Source organism: Cyprinodon tularosa, unplaced genomic scaffold (genome assembly GCF_016077235.1).
Source record: "Cyprinodon tularosa strain WSP-4 unplaced genomic scaffold, ASM1607723v1 ctg1104, whole genome shotgun sequence".
Taxonomy (NCBI): Eukaryota; Metazoa; Chordata; class Actinopteri; order Cyprinodontiformes; family Cyprinodontidae; genus Cyprinodon; species Cyprinodon tularosa.
Window position 1 is genome coordinate 137,113 of NW_024037899.1, and position 20,643 is coordinate 157,755.

General features: G+C 41.2%; 1 protein-coding gene across 1 annotated transcript; it reads left to right on the forward strand.

Annotated features, from left to right (window-relative positions):
- Nucleotides 1–1,436: 1,436 nt before the first annotated feature.
- LOC119791710 (claudin-11-like) lies at nt 1,437–16,807 on the forward strand. The gene is made up of 3 exons (XM_038297968.1): nt 1,437–1,925; nt 12,681–12,848; nt 15,451–16,807. The coding sequence occupies exons 1-3, from the start codon at nt 1,700–1,702 to the stop codon at nt 15,708–15,710; spliced, it is 654 nt and encodes a 217-aa protein (XP_038153896.1). The 5' UTR covers nt 1,437–1,699; the 3' UTR covers nt 15,711–16,807.
- Nucleotides 16,808–20,643: the final 3,836 nt, after the last annotated feature.

Consider the following 20,643-nt stretch of genomic DNA (forward strand, 5'->3'; position numbering starts at 1 on the left):
GTTTAGTTCAGCAGAGTCCGATAACTGATTCAGCGTCTTACTTCTAGCGTGAGGGCAGACCTTGGCCTTGGGTTTCCAGCTCTTAGTCCAGAGCTGCATGGGAATCCAGAGAAGAGTCTTCAGGTTTGGCTCAGAGGGCAGGCTCGGCAGGTTAAGCTCATCCAGAGCTCACAAGAGAAAAACAGGATTCCTGAAGCAGAGACAAAAGGATTAGAATCCAGTCTGGATTCAAGAGCAACAAAGGTTCTCAGAAGATGCTAGGCTCAGGTGCTAACCAACTGGATTTAACACTGCGGCGTCGAGGCAAGGTCTGAAGGCAGGTTATATACTGTGGATCCTCTGATGATGAGATGGGCCTCAGGTGTGTCGAAGGCTCAGCTCAGGAGGATCCATGGCGGACTCTGCTGGAGAAAGATGGAACTTCTCCAGCTCCCAACATTCACAAAGCCTCAGAAGGGCAAGATTTATGTACCAAAAGTAAACCCGTACATGAAATTATATTTTGTCTTTATAAAAGTTTTTGTTTTTTTGTTGTTGGCATATAAATATACTGGTGTTATAGCTTAGTATACACTTAAGTGGTTTTTGGTAAACGTCTATTTTGAATTTATATCTCCCCCTGGAGAAAGTTCCACCAGCCACCACTGATGCAAAAAAAAAAAAACAACAACCATATTTTATGGGTGCTATGATTCAATTTAAAGGTGCTTCAGCACCCCTAAAAAAGGTCCATACGCCTATGTTGTTGGGTGAGATCCACAAGGCGGAGCAAATGGAAGCTTTGTAAAGCACGGTGGTAGCTGTATCATGCTCAGGCGACTGATTTACATAAATTCCATTCAGTTTTAACTTTCACTTTGGTCTTGCAGGAAGATAAATTTCCCAAACATCCAACTAAACCTTGATGGAACTGATAAATCTGCTTGACATGGATCCTCTGCAACGACCCTGACTCACATCCTGGTGAAAATCTGAAAACTACAAACTAAAGACTAGTTTAATTCAACTCACTTAAAAACATGGTCAAATGTCAGGTGTTTGCTGATTGTTATGAACAGCACGTGATAGGGTTCTTCTTGCTGATGGTTTTTAACCTAAATGCTAGTCTTGTTTGCTGCTCTTGATTCTTTAAGGAATGCAGAATGACCACTGCACCCAACAAAACGATCAAACCAGATTCATTTTTTTAAAAGGTTATGGTGGAAGTCATATCCATGAGGTGAAATGTGCTGCATATCAACCAAACTGATTTAAATTCATGTCTCAGAGTTCCTTCCTGAGAATTTCTGCCTCCTGATACCTTGATCAGTCTGCATGAGCTTCCCCCTTCTTTTCTCCATCTGGTTCCTGTTAGGATGTGGATTTTCTCTCATTGGCTTGGAGGAGGGGGCAGGTTTGCGCCACACCCTGAAGTAAATCTTATTCTATCAATTTTTTCCCCTTGTGGATAAAGCGATATAACGGAACACTGGAAAACAGCTCCTAAATTCCTTTTGAAAGCATCTTTTTTCCGCTTAGAAGAATATTACCTTTTAGTTTTTCTAAATTAAGAAAATAGTTCCACTGAAATTATTAATTAAGCATCTTAAGACAGTGTTTTCTGGCAGACAGAAAAAAGATATAGCTCAGGAAAGAAAGTGGAAAAACTCGCCGCTTGTTCATATTCTTTGGAACGCGTAAAGACGCACAGCGGAGCTCCATGGCGCACATTTGCAGGCAGCTGATTGGCATCGGGGGGAGCTGCGCAGGCTGGGTCGGGCTCATCTTCGCCACCGCGACCAATGACTGGGTCCGCACGTGCGACTACTCGGTGGCCACCTGCCTGCGCATGGACGAGCTGGGCTCCCGCGGCCTGTGGGCTGAGTGCGTGGTCTCCCCGTCTCTCTACCAGTGCGTGTCTCTGGACCAGATGTTCTCCCTGTCAGGTGAGCTGCTTACTGAAGCTGATGCCTCAGACAAAAAAAGTTCTGTTTTTATCAGTTTCTTTTGTTTTTGTGACTTTTTTCCATAAAATGGAGAAGTAGGGGACTCTTAAGTTAGTTTACTGTTAATGTGTTAACAGTTATCTGCATCCTGTCTGTCTTATAAACCACTCTGTTAAAAAGTTTTGTATCATCTATTGTTAGAAAGTCCATGTTGTTTAGATGTTTTTCTGTTGGAAACTGTTCATTTATACTGTGTTTTCGGTGAGATGTCATATGTCCGACGCTCATGAACGCACCATAAGTGTTCGAAGCTTCATTGAACACACCACACCTGCAAGTGAGATGGCTGAACGTTTTTCCTGCTGATACAGCAGTGTAAAGCTCATTATTTCCTGTTTTTTCCTGAAATTCTTCATTTGTATGTGTTTACTAACTGGACTTGCTGTGTGTACATGTCAGAAGAACCACAGTAAATCTACAACAAACCAGACATCTGCTTCCGTGTCTTTTAACGGGGACACATTCCATACACCTTGCCGCTCTAAACCAGTTAACTCCTGGAGAACACCTCATCTCCTTTTCATGGTCCTTCGAGCCGGATTAGAGTAATATCAAGGTATGGATCCTGCAGATGCCCACACTGAGCCAGCACGCCAACGTGCTTCGCAGAGAGAGCGTTATCCACCAGCTTACCTGAGTGACTATGTGGTTGCAACTCTCCCTTCAGAGGGACAAACCCACACCACACACCCAGCTCCATCCATCCAGAGTTCACATAGCCGGAAAACAGACATGTCTCGGAGGAGCTCCAACCCCAGGTCTAGATGCTCATCTTGCTCATCTCGCTCAACCACCAGCAGATTCTCCTCTCACATCTTATCAGAGCTAGACACAGCTCAACTTGAAGAAAGAGTGAAGGAAATGGAGCTTGAGGAATTACAGCAGACAATAGAGGAGGATCAACAAGTTGATAACGAGCGTCAGAGGCTTCAAATTCAAGCCAGAGAAGCCCAACAGCTACAAGAGGAAGCCATCAGAGCACAAGAATTGCTGGCAAGACAGATGGAGAAACGACGCCAGCTAAAGAAGAAATGTAATGAGCTGGAGATAGCTAAAATGGTTACTTCTCTCCTCAAAGTGAGATCCCAAGATTCTGGTGACACCGGATCCTCCCCACATCCACCAGATCAGCACAACATAAGTAACCCTATGCCTCAGCCAACTCCAGCTCCTCTTCCCATGGCTATTGCTCCACCTGCAGCAAAGCAACGTCCTGCTCTGCCTCCTACAGCTGCAGCTCCACCCTCAGTAATTGTAGCTCCGCCTCAAGTACTTCATGCAGCTCTACCTACCACGGCCTCAGCTTTGCCACCAGTGATTGTGTCTACGCCTCCCATGCTCCATGGAGCTCAGCCCATTGTAGCCCCGGCTCCTCCTCCGGTGAGTGTAACTACACCTCTCACTGTTCCAGCTCCGCAGACTGCAGCTCCACCACTGGTGAGTGCAGCTCTGCCTCTCACTGTCCCAGCTCTGCATCCTGCAGCTCCACCTACAGTGAGCGTGGCTCCGCCTCCAGGGCAATGTCCACCCTCACCTCTTCATCCACCATTACAGTCAGCCTGTTCATCTATGCTTCCTGGTTTAGCGGCGGTGGACTACAACCTAGTCCCTGCTCCATACTCAATTTATCCAGCGCAGCATCAGCCGACTCAGTCAACAATAACATATCCTGTCCAAACAGCGTCCTACCCTTCAGCCTTGCCTCAATCCAGTCCACAACAACCACAGGCAGCTGATGTTTCTCAACTCTTTTCTCCTTCCTATGGTATACCCAAACCTATGATTCCTTTCTTTGAGAGCGGCAAAGAAAGCGACTTTGCTCTACTTAAGATAGCGCTCGACAATCTTCTGAACAGCCATGTTCACCTGAACGAGCAGTACAAATATCAAGTGCTTCTTGGACATTTGAAGCTGCAGAGCGCGCTTCAGCTGGCTAAAGCCTTCATGTATGATCCAAGGCCATATACAGCAGCTATGCAGGCTTTACAAGATAAGTATGGTCAACCCCGTCAGCTCGTCCAAAGTGAACTGGGTGCCATCCTAAATGCTCCAGCACTCAAGTTTGGTGACTCTGAAGCATTTGATGCATTTGCCCTATCTATCCAATCACTAGTAGGCATGCTTAGGACCCTGGAGGGTCAGAACGGCTACGAGCTGCGATGTGGATCTCATGTTGACCGACTGCTGAGCAAGATGCCTCCCAGCTACCGTGATGGGTTTGTGGAACACTGTCTGAACCAAGGTATTCTTAGGACAGGTATTGACCAAACTTACACCTTACCTGATCTGAGTTCCTGGTTACAGATGAAATCCCAAGCTAAACGCATAGCAGGTCGAGCAGCTTCGATTTATAACTATGAAGCTCCCAAGCCACTGAAGAACGACCAACGTCCCTTCAACCGATCAAAGGTGAAGTCAACAGCATTCCTCCTCACTGCCAGTGGAGACCAAAGCCCCAAAGGACAAAAGTCTTCACCGCCAAAGCCCTCATCCAAGCCCAAACCATATTGTCCTCACTGTGACAGTAAAGAACATTTCTTAAATGCCTGCACAGAGTTCAAGAAATTGAACATCAACCAGGTTGTGAGGTGGATACAGGATGAACATCGATGTTGGAAGTGTGGACGATCTCATAAACCAGAGTTTTGCACCCTCAAGCGACCGTGCAATACCTGCAAAGAGCAACATCTCACAGTATTACACGATGCAGTCCAGCAAACTCAGAAGAGCGTCTTCATGGTGACGGCTCCGACTGAAAAGGTGTACCTGGACAGACCAAACAGATCTCCCAAGGTGATGTTAAAAGTTGTAAAGGTCCTACTCCATAATCAAGACAGAGTACTAGAGACCTATGCAGTTCTGGATGATGGTTCGGAGCGAAGCATCATTTTGCCACAGGCTGTGCAACACCTGAATATCACCATGCGGCCTGAAACACTTACCCTCCGAACTGTTCACCAGGATGTGGTACAGCTTCATGGTGCATCTGTTGCCTTCTATGTTTCTCCACTGCCTAAACCTGAAGAGAAGTATTACATAAGTGATGCATTCACAGCTGAGAATCTTAGTCTCTCAGAACATTCATATCCAGTGAGAACCCTCCAAAAGAGATATAAACACCTCCAGCACATACCATTGCCTCCTGTTGATCACGCTCAACCCTTGTTACTAATTGGATCTGACATGGCTCATCTCCTGACACCGATAGAGCCGATCCAATTGGGACCCCTTGGGGGGCCTATCGCAGTCCATACCAAACTGGGCTGGTCACTTCAAGGTCCCACCAGCTTTGACCAAGTTCCTGGATCCAACCAGCAGTGCCTGCTTACAGCAACAGTATCGCCTTCCTCTGAACTCTTCAAGAACGTTGAACGCCTCTGGCAGATTGACACACTGCCATACACAAGTGAGAAGCAGGTCACCCGATCAAAGCAAGATCAGCAAGCCTTAAACCTGCTCCAGACATCCACTGTCAGGGTAAATGTTGAAGGAGTACAAAGATATGCTACACCACTGCTTCGCCGAGCCAACTCCACCATCCTTCAGGCTCCTATGGAAGCAGTGTTGCCAAGTCTTCGTAGTACAGAGAGAAGACTCGCCAAAGACCCACAGCGTGCAGAGGTCTACTGTCAAGAGATCCATAAACTAGAGAAGATGGGCTACGTAGCAGTGGTACCAACAGAGGCAGCAACATCAACTCTAGAATCCTGGTTTATACCACACCACATGGTGCGACATAACAATAAAGACAGGATTGTGTTCAACTGCTCCTTTCAGTATGGAGGAAAGTCTCTCAACGACCTTCTTCTTCCTGGACCTGCCCTAGGCCCATCTCTGTTAGGAGTCCTCATACGGTTTCGTCAATACCCAGTTGCAGTGAGTGGGGATATTAAAGGTATGTTCCACCAGATTCGCCTTTTGCCAGCTGACAAACCTGTTCTGCGCTTCATTTGGCGGGACATGAAGAGAACAGAGGAGCCAAAGATCTATGAATGGCAAGTTCTTCCCTTTGGCACCACATGCAGCCCTTGCTGTGCCATCTACGCCCTGCAGCGGCACGTCCAGGATATTTGTAAGTCTAACAGCCATCTAGTCGATTGTGTTGAACAGTCTTTCTATGTGGATAACTGTCTCCGCAGCACCCACTCAAAGGAGGAAGCAAAGGATCTGGTGGATGGTCTAAGTCAGTTACTCATCACAGGGGGCTTTGAGATGCGGCAGTGGGCTAGCAACATCCCAGAGGTCATTGAGCACCTACCATCTGACATGAGATCTGAGAGCAGTGATCTGTGGCTTTCCCAATCCAGCATGTACCTACAGGAGCCAACTCTAGGGTTACGTTGGGATTGCCTCCGCGACTCCCTGAAGTACAAACATAGAACAGTGGAGAGAACCGAGCCCACATTAAGGAACGTCTATAAGGTACTTGCCTGTCAATATGATCCCCTAGGTTATATTGTACCGTTTACCACCAGAGCCAAGATTCTGGTTCAGGATCTTTGGAAAGAACAGATCGGCTGGGATGAGCCAATTCAGCCACAGAGTCTCCGTGACAGATGGCTCGCCTGGGAACAAGAGATTCCAGAACTCATCCACATGGAAATCCCTAGATGTTATGCACCAGCTTCTGCAGACTCATCATCATCAACCAGAGACCTGCACATATTCTGTGATGCTTCTGAGAGAGCCTATGGGTCTGTCGCTTACCTGAGAACAGAAGACAGTCAGAATAAAATCCATGTCTCCTTTGTTCTGGCCAGGTCACGTGTGGCACCAAAGAAGCAACTCTCCATGCCACGGCTAGAGCTGAACGCTGCCCTCACTGGTGCACAGCTAGCCAGTGTTCTTCGCACTGAACTCACCTTACCCATCAGGAAGATAACACTCTGGTCCGACTCTACTACAGTTCTACACTGGATCAGGTCGGAATCTTGTCACTATAAAGTCTTTGTGGGTACCCGAGTGGCAGAGATACAGAGCCTAACGGACGTGAACAACTGGAGGTATGTGGACAGTGCTAGCAACCCTGCCGATGACATCACCCGGGGTAAGTCCCTGAAGGAGCTGTCCCGACCACATCGTTGGCATAAAGGCCCTGAGTTCCTGTGTCACACAGAGGATTACTGGCCAACCAGTCCATCATCCTATCCAGAGACAGATGATGGTGAGCTAAAGAAATCATCCTTCTGTGGACATGTAACTTTTGACACCTGTCCGCAACTCCCTGATGTGAGCCAATTCTTAACATGGAAGGACCTGATGCAGACAACCGCACAGTCCCTTCACGGGGCGGCTGAGCCAAACTCTGAGCCACCTAGTAAAGCAGCTGACTACATCAAGGCAGAGAACCTCCTCCTTAGAAGGGCGCAGTGGGAATCATTCCCAGAGGATGTCAAGGCTCTCATGTCCGACCGACCTTTACCAGCCTCCAGTCGTCTGGGTTCCCTTTCTCCAGAGTACGACAAGGACACAGGACTAGTCAGGGTCGGAGGGAGGTTACGGAGAGCAGAGCAGTTACCACAAGACACCATCCACCCAGTTTTGCTGGATCCCAAGCATCCACTAACCAACCTGATCATTCAGGATTTCGATGAGACCCTCCTGCATCCTGGGCCCGAAAGGGTCTTAGGTGAGCTGCGTCGTCGGTTCTGGATTCTGCGGGGAAGGGAAGCAGTAAAGAAGTGTCAGATTCGTTGCATGCAATGCCAAGCATGGCGGGCTAACCCTTCTGTTCCTAAGAGGGCAGATTTACCACCTGCACGTCTACGCCTCTACAAACCACCATTCTACTCAACTGGAGTTGATTGTTTTGGTCCGTTTACAGTCAAGCTTGGACGGCGAACGGAGAAACGCTGGGGCATCATCTTCAAGTGTATGACAACCCGCTGCGTGCACTTAGACCTTCTGGAGAGCCTAGACACCAATGCTTTTCTGATGTCTCTACGACGTTTCATCTCTCGAAGAGGCAAACCTTTCGAGCTCTTGTCTGATAATGGGACCAACTTCACTGGTGGAGCCAGAGAGCTACGTGAGGCCTTCGAGGCAATGGGCCCTCAACTGAAGGAACAGTTGGCAGCACAGCAGATTGAATTCTGCTTTAATCCCCCAGGTGCTCCTCACTTCGGTGGAACATGGGAGAGAGAAGTGAGGTCCGTTAAGACCGCTCTCAAGGTGGTACTTAAGGAACAGACAGTGCCTGAAGCAGTGCTCCGCACGGTTTTAGTGGAAGTGGAGGGCATCCTGAATGCTAAGCCCCTTGGGTATGTCTCGTCAGACGTGGCTGATCCGGATCCCATCACACCTAGCATCCTGCTAATGGGACGTTATGATGCATCTCTTCCACAAGCTGTTTACGATCCTAGTAACACCCTGGAGAACCGTCGATGGAGGCATAGCCAGGTCCTTGTTGATCACTTCTGGTCCAGATTTATCAGGCACTATCTGCCTAGCCTGCAGGAGAGGCAGAAGTGGCTGAAGGATGGAAAACAGCTCCAACCAAATCAAGTGGTGCTCATTGTCGATCCACAGCTCCCACGGGCTTTATGGCCTGTCGGAAAGGTACTAACCACTTACCCAGGGGCTGATGGACGCGTCCGGACCGCTGCCATCAAGGTCAAGGATCGGACATATGTCCGACCAGTAGCTCGGCTGGTCCAGCTGCCTAAACTGGAAGAGGCAGCCGAAGATTTAGTTACTTAAGTGGACTTTCTATCTTGGATTCGACTGTGCGTAGACAGTCGGGGGCGGCTATGTTAGAAAGTCCATGTTGTTTAGATGTTTTTCTGTTGGAAACTGTTCATTTATACTGTGTTTTCGGTGAGATGTCATATGTCCGACGCTCATGAACGCACCATAAGTGTTCGAAGCTTCATTGAACGCACCACACCTGCAAGTGAGATGGCTGAACGTTTTTCCTGCTGATACAGCAGTGTAAAGCTCATTATTTCCTGTTTTTTCCTGAAATTCTTCATTTGTATGTGTTTACTAACTGGACTTGCTGTGTGTACATGTCAGAAGAACCACAGTAAATCTACAACAAACCAGACATCTGCTTCCGTGTCTTTTAACGGGGACACATTCCATACACCTTGCCACTCTAAACCAGTTAACTCCTGGAGAACACCTCATCTCCTTTTCATCTATCATACCTTATATTTTTTATTCTTTTTTAATAAATATTTTCTTATTTCAAACAATAAAAAAAAGATACAATATAGAAAGTATGTGAGGGTGGGGGTTTGAAGGAGGGCACAAAAGCTGATGTGGTTTCTTGAAGATATAATAACAAAAAGGGTAACAGAAGCAAATATCCAGAAGCATAAATCTACAAAAATACTGAGAATCAGCAATACTCACAACGACAGGGGCAAAGAAATTATGAGAAACCAGCCAAGAGTGACTGAACAGGAGGAGAATATGGGAGAGAAAAACAAAGGCCAGGCTATTTAGCAGATGGGGAGCAGCTAGGGAAAAGGAGACTTACACAAAAGTGCAAACAGGAAATATCTAAGAACTTAAATACAATCAAAAATAACTAGAACACTAAAATGGAAAACTCAGAGATAAAACTTGAACAGAACCAAAACAATGACAAACAATGACCACATCTATGGGCATCCGGACAGCTTATAAACAACATCTCCTCATATACATATACATTTCTTCCATTTTGTGTTCATTGCCTTTCAATCCTCAGACACCTTAAGATATTCTCCTTTTTTTTTTTTATAATTGCAACTTACCATTGAAACAATAGCTCAAACTTTCTAAAGAGTCTAAATAAAAGGAGCATCACTACCAACCTATTTGGTCAATATAGCCTTCTGAGTCAACATCAGGAGAAACTGAACAGTCTCACTATGAGCTTTCAGGTGGTCAAATATTAGTCCCAGCAGACACATGAGTGGGCTGAGTGGGGTTGTCTGTCCTTTCAGCAAACTGATTTCACTACTACCTCCCAGAATTCCCTTCTGTTCTTTCACTCCCAAAAGACAGCGATATCTATAGTGCCTTTAATTACATTTAGGACAATTTGGAGAAGCAACTGTATACTAGCTGTATATATAAGGGGATATGTAAACATTGTGTAGGATGTTAAACTGCATTTCTTTGTATCAAATACAGATTGATATTCTGGAAGGCAGCATCAAAATGTCCTCCCATAATTCATTACTTATCATTTAAAATAGTCTCCATCAATGATTCTCTTAATTTGTGGGAGTTTTTTCTGTATCTGGTTATAGGCCTACTGGATTGATGATCATTTCTAAGCGTAAGTTTTAAGAAAAGGCCAGGCATGGGTACATTTACTCGAGTAACTTTTCAAACTTAATGTAGTTTTACAATGTGGTACTTTTTACATTTACGTGAGCAATGTTATCAGGAAGTATCACTATACAGAAAAGGTTTCTGGTAACCATACAGGGTAACTATTGAGTAAAAAAATGCCTTTTTTGGTAAAAAATGCACAAATAAGTTAATGGAGTATATTTTAAAGTTAGAACTATACAGTAGGGCGAACTAGAGTGAAGCATTTACTCCCCAAACCAACACAAAAAGAAAAAAAAACTGAGGTAAACATTTAAGGAATAGTTTAAGTTGCTTTTGCTGAATAACAAGGATGGTTTAATTTCATATACCGTACATTTATTAACATATAACCAAATACTTCTGTCAGTATGTCGTGAAAATAGTAACTGCTGTTAGTATTAATTTAATGCATTGAATGTTGCAAAGAAAATGCATTGAGAAGGAAGGCCTGAATTGCTTATCTTTTACCTGTTATGTTTCGAACAGCCTTGATCCTCCCTGTTTGGTTTCTTATTGTGATAAAATATTCACAAGTGTGGGGCATGACCCCTAGGGAGGACTAAGTGTAATTGCAGGAGGGTGTAGAAGAGCTGCATTTCACAAATTTTCCATTTTGAGAGTCCTTTTTCATTTTCTTCATAGCAATATTGATTCTGTTAAGGAGAAAAAAAAACAGCTAAACTGCAAATAAAAAAAACATTAAAGGTGAAAAAATTTCGATTTAAAGGACACTTTCGAGTTTATTTTATTAGAATATGTAATTGATGCTGAATTTTCTTTGTTTAACTGTTGGAAAATGATATATTTTATAATCTTTAAAAGTTATTTTTCTTTGGATAACCTGATCTATTGTATCTGTTAAGCTCAGAGGGGGTAGAATGCCTTACAGTTGCACTTAAGTTGGAGTAAAACTACTTTATCATATTTTTACTTTAGCAAGAGTATAAAGTAGCCCTCTAAGAAACAACCTAGGTAAAAGTAAAAAAAACTTCTATAAGGCTACTAAAGTATTGAGTACAAAGACCAAAATCTAGTTACATTAAAATTCTATTTTAAAGGCTGTAATAAAATGAACTTGGCATAAACCAGATTGATACGTGTAGAAGTATTTTCAGGAGTTTGGAAAATCTTGCTTTTAAGGTTATAATAAAATAACTAAAACAAACACATTTTATAGTTGAAAACTAACAATTTTCTTTCTTTGAAAGCAGTACCTAAAAATATAATATTTACTCCTACAGTTTATTAGCTTGACCTCCAAAGGTAATGATAGGTTCAAATAAACTTGAGTAGAAAAAAATCAAACACTTATTTGATGTAAATATTAACTGCGTGTCTTTGTCTGGAGCACATAAAAAACTAGTTTGTTATTCAGGGAAGTTAATAACAATTGATGGAGGAGCCAAACATTATATTAAAGTAAGGGAAGCGAAATTTTATAAATTTTCTACTCTTGAATAAAAGTAAAAAGTACAGTGCAGTAAAACAACTCCTGATAGTATAATTCGGTTAAAATGTCACTCATGTAACTGTAACTACCTGTTACTGGTTACTAACCAGTTACTTTTTTTGTCCTGTCTGGCAATGTGGCAATAAGAAAAATTGTGCTGATGCCAAAAAAGGACCCAACAGATTTTGCTTTCACAAGTGGAGCAGTATGGCTATCGCCATAGTGGTCCACTTGATTTATGCATATAAATATCTTTATCATAATTATGCAGGGAGTTTTACAGATTATATGGACACTGCAATGTAGGTAGAACAGAAAAAAAAATTAAAAAAGGAGAAAAGATGAAAGAAAGAGGAGATAAAAGGGAGACAATGATAAAACATCTTCAGTCTGCTTCATCACCTGCACAGATGTAAAAAGAACAGCACAACCAACGGATATAGTATAAGAGATACAATAAAGTAACACCTTGATACTATCGCTGAAGTATAAGTAGTATTATTTAATCTGACATGTTTACTGTGGTAGCTGAAGATAAGAATATGTGCTTTTTGTATGGAAGTGAATCTCTAAGTACCACTAACCAGTTACTAAAGAACCATGGCCCAAGTTTAAGTTCAACTGATACAGGAAGACTCCTGTTACTCACCCAGGAATGGGTCACCTTGTGGAAAATTTCCTTGAGTCAGGATAATTACATTTTGCCTGTTTGCACAGATATTTTGCATGATTTTCTAATTAGAAGAAGTTTTGTATCTAAGCATTGTTGCCTTGCTATAAAAAATATGAATAACTGCATCTAAATTGAAAGCATGCGTTAGATAGAAGCCATGCCTTACTGTGTCTGCCAGCGAGCTGCATTCCTAACATTCACTGCAGCATATGCGAGGTCTGCTGCGTTGCCGTATTCTGAACAGATGCTTTGTATCTGGCAGCGTATGTACAGGTGTCTCGAGCTTTGATGATCTCCGTATGTCTTCTGGGACTTCCTGCACTTCTGCTGGTCCTCCTGTCCACGCCGTGCATTCGGCTTCCCACCAACGCCTCTACCACTGTCAAGAAGCGCAACACTCGAGTGGGTGGCATCCTCTTCATCATCATGGGTGAGGAAGCATCAGGACACCCTCACAGAACCAAGATCCAGACCTTTCTAATACAATACTGATCCCCATATTCATTTAGAGCCTAGTGGTCAGGGCAAAGGGCTTTGAATCCTGAGTTTGTGAGTTCGAAAGGTACCCCCTTATCCCCTGATTGCTCCCCGGGAGCAACACGATGGCAGCCCATTGCTCCCCAAAGGGGATTGGTTAAATGCAGAGTTAATTTCTCCATTGTGAGATCAATCAAGTTCAATTTTTTTATTATTACTATTATCTATTTCCCCAAACTTATTTACTTTATTGTGACTTTTATGAGAAACTCAACTTCTTGAACTTTTCCATCTTGTTACGGTAATCTTAATTCTATAAATGCATTAACCTAATGGGATTTTATAGGGTCCAATGAAAACATATAGTTTCTAAATTCATAAGCTTCAGTTTAGTGACCTGACACACTTAATACAATTAGAGAAAATAAAATATACTTTAAGGGGGTCCAGGAATAAATTTCTCCCTGGGGTCGGATTTTGATGCATTTAGGTAAACTTAAAACTGTGCCCACTTGATGATCCTCTGGCAGTCATCCTGCGTTTGTATTTGTGATTATGATTGAACCCATGTGTACCATGCCTTGTCTAGTGCACAACATCAGTGCTGGCAAACCGAGATATATGCTCTTTTTGTTATGTACTCTCATACATGTGTATATATTTGAATGTATATATGCATGTATGTAAAAATGTTTCTATTTTTTTAATTTTACTTCTTTTTTTTTCACTGTTCTTGATTATTTTTGTATTACCTGCAATTATCTACTCCTACTGGATTGGTGGCCAACATGTTTTTTGGATGAGGGGTTAAAATATAAATATGAGTATCACGCCTCCTTGTAATTGAAATTATATAATTTATCTCTGATGCTCAATAAAAAAAGTTATAATAATAAAAAAAAAGAACTTGAGACCTGAACATGACTAGTGTGTAGTAAGAGGATCATTGCAGGACCTAAACCATCAGTCAGAGCTGCAGGGGAATGGTTTATATTGAAATGCTTTAATAACTTAGAAATGACCTAGTGAAAGTCCAGACCTAGTTAAATTAAATTAGTAGTGTGTGGTTAGACTACAAACACACACCACACTATTCAGCTAACTGTCAAAAACATTATTTTTTTTTCTAATTATGCACTACTTTGTGCTGATCATCTAAAGAGAAACATTTTTGAGAAAATAAAAACTAAGGAGCTGATTTTCAGAAGGACTTCACGTCTTCAGGATTTTTTATGAGCCCAGAGCAGATCTTCTAAAAAGGTTAAAATTAAATTATTTTCATTTGCAGTTCAGCAGACAGCATGTGCAAACAAACTTTTTCCACGTGTGCCTTCATTAATTTACAGATCATATTCTTATGACCAAACTGCATGAAGTCATAGGTGGAGGATATGCAAAAGTCAACATTTACCTCATGCAAATGATTTTCAAAATCCAATGCTTAACTGTGGTTCCAGTTTTTATGTCTTTTTATCACTTCTAAAAGTTCAAACTCTCATGCAAAGATTTCTGGGGTCATTGTTGACACAAAGGAGGGAATTAGTTAAATGCTGGACGATGGAACGAGATTCTGTGTGCATGGAAACATATTTGGACATATATACAGAAATGATGATAGTAGAATTATATTAATAAAGAAAAAAGTCTAGATGGGTAGGTAGCCAGAGATCAATGCAGCAGGACTGCAAATAATCTTTATACAATATGTGATGAGGAAGACCTCCTGCCCTGTTCCAGTACCAAAGAATACTGAACCAAGATTCCTCAGTGACGCCCTGGGGGAGGGCAGTTTAGAGACCTACTAGGTTGAACTTGCTCTCTCATACCCTGTCAGCCTACTGTCTAAAAAAGCCACTACTGCCATAGAACACCCCCCACCCCACCCCAAAGCACAGTGCATTGGTGAAGTCTCCTGACTTGAAAAGGCGCTATATAAAGTTATATGTGCACAGAAATCAAATAAGTGATATAAGCAGATAGCACGCCATAAATGTGATTGCAGACTGCAGCAACATTCAGATACAATTTGCTTTTTACATCTCTCGAACTCTTCAGCCTGACCTTAAACCTGCGGCACTGAGCTAAAATCCACCCAGGGTTTGTCATTTTGCACCTCTAGCTATACCTCTGGTTTTGGTAAAAGATCCAATTTAAGTAAAGAAACTTTTATTGGTGTCATAGTTTTGTGTTTGACTAATTTTTAGTCTAAGGAGATAGATTTTAGTGTTTTGATTTTGTAAACCGTTTCAGAAAACAAACCTTAGTTGTCATTGAAAATGTGATAACAGTTCTATTGATTAACTCATAAAGGAATTTGAGAGTGGATCGACCTTTTCAGTACATTAATCTGCTGGTTTTTGGCTGTTTTTAAGAGAAGGGGGAGGGTTCTGGTCTGGATGCTCTTCCTCAGCTTGACTAGATCCATCTGTCTGATTCTTTAGAACAAACAGTTCCTGCCCATAATCCTTCTGACCAGACATGATCAAAAACATATAACCTTCTCTTTTTTCTTTTTTTTGTCTTTCAAAACAATCATCATCCTTCTGGAAAAACAGCTGTGTTTGGCGCCGTTGCAACCATCTGGTTCCCTATAGGAGCAAACAAAACTGAGCACCTCATGTCCTTCGGCTACTCTCTGTACGTTGGCTGGGCTGGAGCCGGCCTCTGTCTGCTGAGCGGGATTATCATCCTGTGTTTCCTGGTTGCCCTCATTGACGATGAGTCCAGGGAGAAGAGCTTCTTCTACTCCAGGAGGGGCGGAACGGCCCGGGAGGTAGATCGTCCCTCCAACCATGCCAAGAGTGAACGGGTGTGAGCAACACGTCCACTCTTCTCAATCCAGTCTGGTTTCTTTTCGACCTTTTATCGAATATCCTGATTTATTTTCTCTGATGTGTGATTTTTTTTTGTATACATATAATCAGTTGTAGACAGCGGATGGTGATGCTCACAGGCTTAAAAAAAAATGTAATAAAAGTGTGTAAAAGAAATACAAATGTAATTCTAGCTTATTGTAATAACTGAAACAACTAAGAGGCTTTCTGATGGTAAAAATATTTTATTCTATTTTTTACCATGTACAGATTAATTATCCACAAAAGCTACAAAAAGTGTTATATCAAGTAAGCTATTTTTGACCCGCCTAATGTTTGTTTAACAACACACTTAACAGCATTTAGTGTTTCACAGGAAGGAAAGTTTAATGTTGAGATTAATAATTTTTTTTCCTGTCTGGCATCAGGTCAACATATATAAACAAAACCTGTAAAGTTAGAAGAATTAGATAAAATCAGCAGAATAATTATCTTTCTTTGATTTATTTAACCAGTGATACATCATTAACCTTTCATTTAGATTTTTAATGGCTTTTCTCTTTTCAGTCTCTATCATAGAATATATAACCATAGTGATCTTTTAATATTGTATTTCTGCTCAGACAGATTCTGTTCTTTTTTTTGCATCTTATATTCTTGAAGTTATTTGGCAATAAATGTTTAATCTCAGTGTGATTTTTCTCTAATCAGACTTTTAAATTTTTTTTTTTACGTAACACTGGTCTTAATTTCCCCATGAACTAAGTTATAAACTTGCTATTAGAAGGGAGTTTAATCTCTGTGGTGATTCTCCAACTGCAGTGAAATTTGCTCATGAAATTTTTCTGAAATATTTTGATTAGTTCTACTTTATCAGAATGTGCAGAAAAAATTATTTCATAGTGTTTGTATTAAAATACCATAAATATTGTATTATATATAGATGTGGAAATGACAATGTTTAGCATTGCTTTTAAAATCTCATTAGCATAATAATCTGTTTTAAAGTTAGCATAAAAATATGCCCAAAAACAAAGCATAAATGATATTTCTCTCTTTGTGCATTCAAATGAAATATGTGTTTGTAAATGACAACCAATAAACCTATTTTTGGTTTTGCAAAATCTTGAGTTGATTTTTTCCTTGTTTTCCTTGTATCCACACAGATGAGGTGTGGTGGACAGCGATCTCTATAGGTACAGGTGTTCTTTTTATGAAAGTGACTCAAATACATATACATCTTTCAAGCACACACTATTTTTCATTAAAATAAGCATTTTTGTGCCATTTGTCCGTAAAGTTACTGCTAAATTAAATTCAGTCTTATGAGTTCAATTCCAGTCTTATGAAAGACTGAGAGTCCAAACCCTGGCAGAGGGACAAAGGACATATAGCAAAAACACTCAATATAAAACCATATTTGATATACTATAAACAGTTATTTATCTGTCATGATTCTTTCATGAGTTCACCTTTGTGTCTCATAGGTGCAACAGAAAAAAATGAAATGATGTGTTTTTTTTTTTTCTTATTTCTGCGTGGGATATAAATTCTTTGATTGTTGGAGTTTTGCCTGCTGATCACCGTCAGCATGAGAAGTCAGAGGACGTTTAACAGAGATAGATTTTCCCCTAACTGGTTCCGATGGTTCTACTGCAGTGTCCAATAACTTACTGCTTTATATTTTCCACCCTATCGGCCTGAACTCCTTTAAAAGTGATACTGATGAACAGATCACTAGACTTTCCGAAAGTCTTTTATAGTTTTCTCTGGATTCACAGTGTCTAAAGCCTAGTGAATGTGGCCTATGATAAGTTTAAAACCCTTTGCATATCTGTTTATATGTAAATCTTTTCACCTCCATTCTTCCTGCATTGAGAGTTAATTTGAGTCTCAGAGTTCAGTTGTTTAAGGACCACCTTTGTTCAACCCACTGCACTCACTCAGGAGGAAATGATATCCCCCTTGGGAACTGGGGGATAGCAGTAAATGCTGTAAATGACCCCTGACAGGTATTTAATGTATGCTGTTTACACTTTTCTTTTTACATGTGATCGTTAATAAATTTTGCCAATAAATTTCTGAGACATAAAAAAAAATCAAACCGAACATTCTGCCTCATGTCAGTAGATCTAGTTTTAATATTTTTTAAATCTTTATTCAGTGATTGAAAAGAGCATAACAAACACAACGAGGAGATAAACGGATGAGTGCAACATACAATGGCCGTTAATTAAGCAAATCGATGCAAAAATTCACATACAGTTATCGATTTAGGAGCTTTTGTTTTTGTTGGTAAGAGTCTGATATTGATTATATATAAAGCTCATTATCTTTCATAAATAAAGTAAGTTGCTTTATTGGCATATTTACTTTATTATATAAACCTTGGCCAGAAAGATTAGTAAAGTTATAATCAAATAGCATTAAGCTTCCTTTTTAGGTGAATAAAAAAAAAAAAAATCCAACCATCTTAAAGAGAACTCCATCTATAATAAAATAACTAAACTCCTTCCAAAGGATCCAAAGAAGATATATAAGTGAATGATTGCAGACATAAATTAATTTTCTCTTTTAAATTTCCTCGTATAGTTCTTAGTGATGTATACTATGAAAGACTTTAAATTTAACCTCCTTAACCTTTTTTGGAGTTAAATATTGGTTCAGGATCTGCCAGAGTCTGTTTTTCACTGCATACATAAAACAGATCCAATACATAAGATAGGGATGAGAAACAATTGCTGCTTTGAATAAACAGTGTACTCCCTTATTGCTGTTAAGTTATTGAAAAGAAAAACTAATCTTCATTGTTAGATTATTTGGATATGTGCAGAGAACAGTCCCTGACTTTCTACAGCCTTAAGGTGGCTGAGGGTTTGGAATCAAGCTGATAATTCCCACTGAGTTGAACTCATTGTCCCTGAGCGGTCAACCATCATTATTAACCAGCCAGCCCCCATCAGGATCCCATTTTGAGCTCAGATCTGAAGGATGAGTGCCATGTTTTCAATAAAGTACCTCTATGCTTTCAGATTAAGTATGTGTGTGGAGAGAAGTTGCATCTATAGATGTAGGTCTACGCTAAGAGGACCTGCTTATATAAACATAAACATTTTTACAGGGAACCTTTCAACATGGTAAGTACAATTTAAAATATAGTTCAAGCCCCAAAAACTAGAGAAAACATGATATGATATAAAGTTCCAGTTACACTGCAAAAAAATGAAATGGACATAAGTCCTTTTTCTTAAAATAAGCGCATTGTTTTTTTTTATTGAGAAGGAAAATTAGATATTTTGCCAGTGGAATAAGACAATTTACATTTAAAATAAGAAAACAACAATTGCATTGGCTTATTTCAGGTGCACATTATCTACTTATCTTATTTTAAGAGTGAAAATACTGATCCCATTGGCAAATCATCTCATTTACTTACTCAAATTAGGTGTAAATACACTTAATTCAAAGGGATAATAGAATGCAAAACCATGTTTACATTGTCATAGAATAACAATAGTTCAGTGGGTGAAATGGACGTACAGAGAAGTTCAAACCCCATCAACACCTCCTTTCTCTGCAAATCTCACAATTCTAAACTTCCACCATAAAACAGGGTAATTCAAACAAAGCGCAGAGTTGACGTAAACCCGGGTGATGTTGCCTTATTTGGTTCTGGCCTGTACTTTTGCCATGCCCCGAAATTGACATACAGACCAGCACACTGGTTCTCTGCCCCAAGGGGGGGTGGGAGGCGAGGAGTGGGATGAATTGTTGACTGCTGTTGACCGAACCGGACCTCAACAGGGAGCCATGAGCCGCTCATCCTCAGCCTGAGGAGGGGGGCGTGGGACTGGTAGCGGGGAGGAAGCACGGGGCTGCTAGTGTCCAGGCTCACGTCACCAGGTCGGGTTCGGTCGCTTCGTCCCCCGCTGGCTCCCGCGCGCCGGGGTTCCCGGATCAGCCCTGTAGCCGACGGCTCGGTTCAAGTGTCCAGTGTGTTTCGACTACGTGCTGCACTGTAGTCGACCAAAATCCAGGATGACTTTGAAATTCCCCACTTTGTTGGTATGAAAAGTAGGACATGTCTAGGAAAAACAATTCAAAGTTTCAGTGAGTGAGTGCTTGTTGCTATGATGCGTCTTTGCTCAGCACCTTCGCTCGTTGTAAACCAACCAATCAGAGCACAGCTCATCTAAATATTCATGAACACACCATAAAAGGAAGAAAACCTGTCATTTCATTCTAGGGCTTTTAACCAGACTTGCATTGGGGTTCTTGGACAGCAAATATGCCATTTACAGCCGAAAATGGCAGAGGGTCCTAAGAGAAAAAGTGTCTACAAAGTGTATGAGAAGAAGAGAAAGGCCTCAGAAGAGAGAAACAAGACCAGGATGTTTTTGGGAGATTCTTTCATGCAATGGCGTACACTGAAAGCACAGGTCGGGCTTCTCACTGATGCCTCGGTTGCAAAGTTTCTACTTGACAGTTACAGTTTGGCATGCTATTTGGAGAAATCCATTATATTGTATATAGTTATATTCAGAGGTGTCAAGTAACAAAGTACAAATACTTTGTTACTGTACTTTAGTACACTTTTTAGGTATCTATACTTTACTCCATTACTTATTTTTATTCCTACTTCTGACTTCTACTCATTACATTTTCACACACATATCTCTACTTTCTATTCCTTTAATATTTAAAACAAAAGTTACTTGTTACTCGGTTGCAGAGATCAGGGACTAGTGAACCGCGGTTAGGTATTACGCCGAAAAGTGCGTCCCTGCCGAGATATCCATCCCCAGTACGGGTGTTATGAACAACATTAAATCCAAAGATTTTGTCCAAGGTACGGCGGATTTATTTGTTGTAGTCTCTTGTTATTCACACACAACAATAAACAGTGATGCCGACATGAGTTTTGAAACTGCAAAG

What these genes read in the sequence shown, in the direction of transcription:
- LOC119791710 (XM_038297968.1), top strand. Translation starts at nt 1,700, where the DNA reads ATGGCGCACATTTGCAGGCAGCTGATTGGCATCGGGGGGAGCTGCGCA. An exon ending in CCAGATGTTCTCCCTGTCAG is followed by an intron (nt 1,926 to 12,680) that starts GTGAGCTGCTTA and finishes TGTATCTGGCAG; the next exon opens with CGTATGTACAGGTGTCTCGA. An exon ending in CATCCTCTTCATCATCATGG is followed by an intron (nt 12,849 to 15,450) that starts GTGAGGAAGCAT and finishes CTGGAAAAACAG; the next exon opens with CTGTGTTTGGCGCCGTTGCA.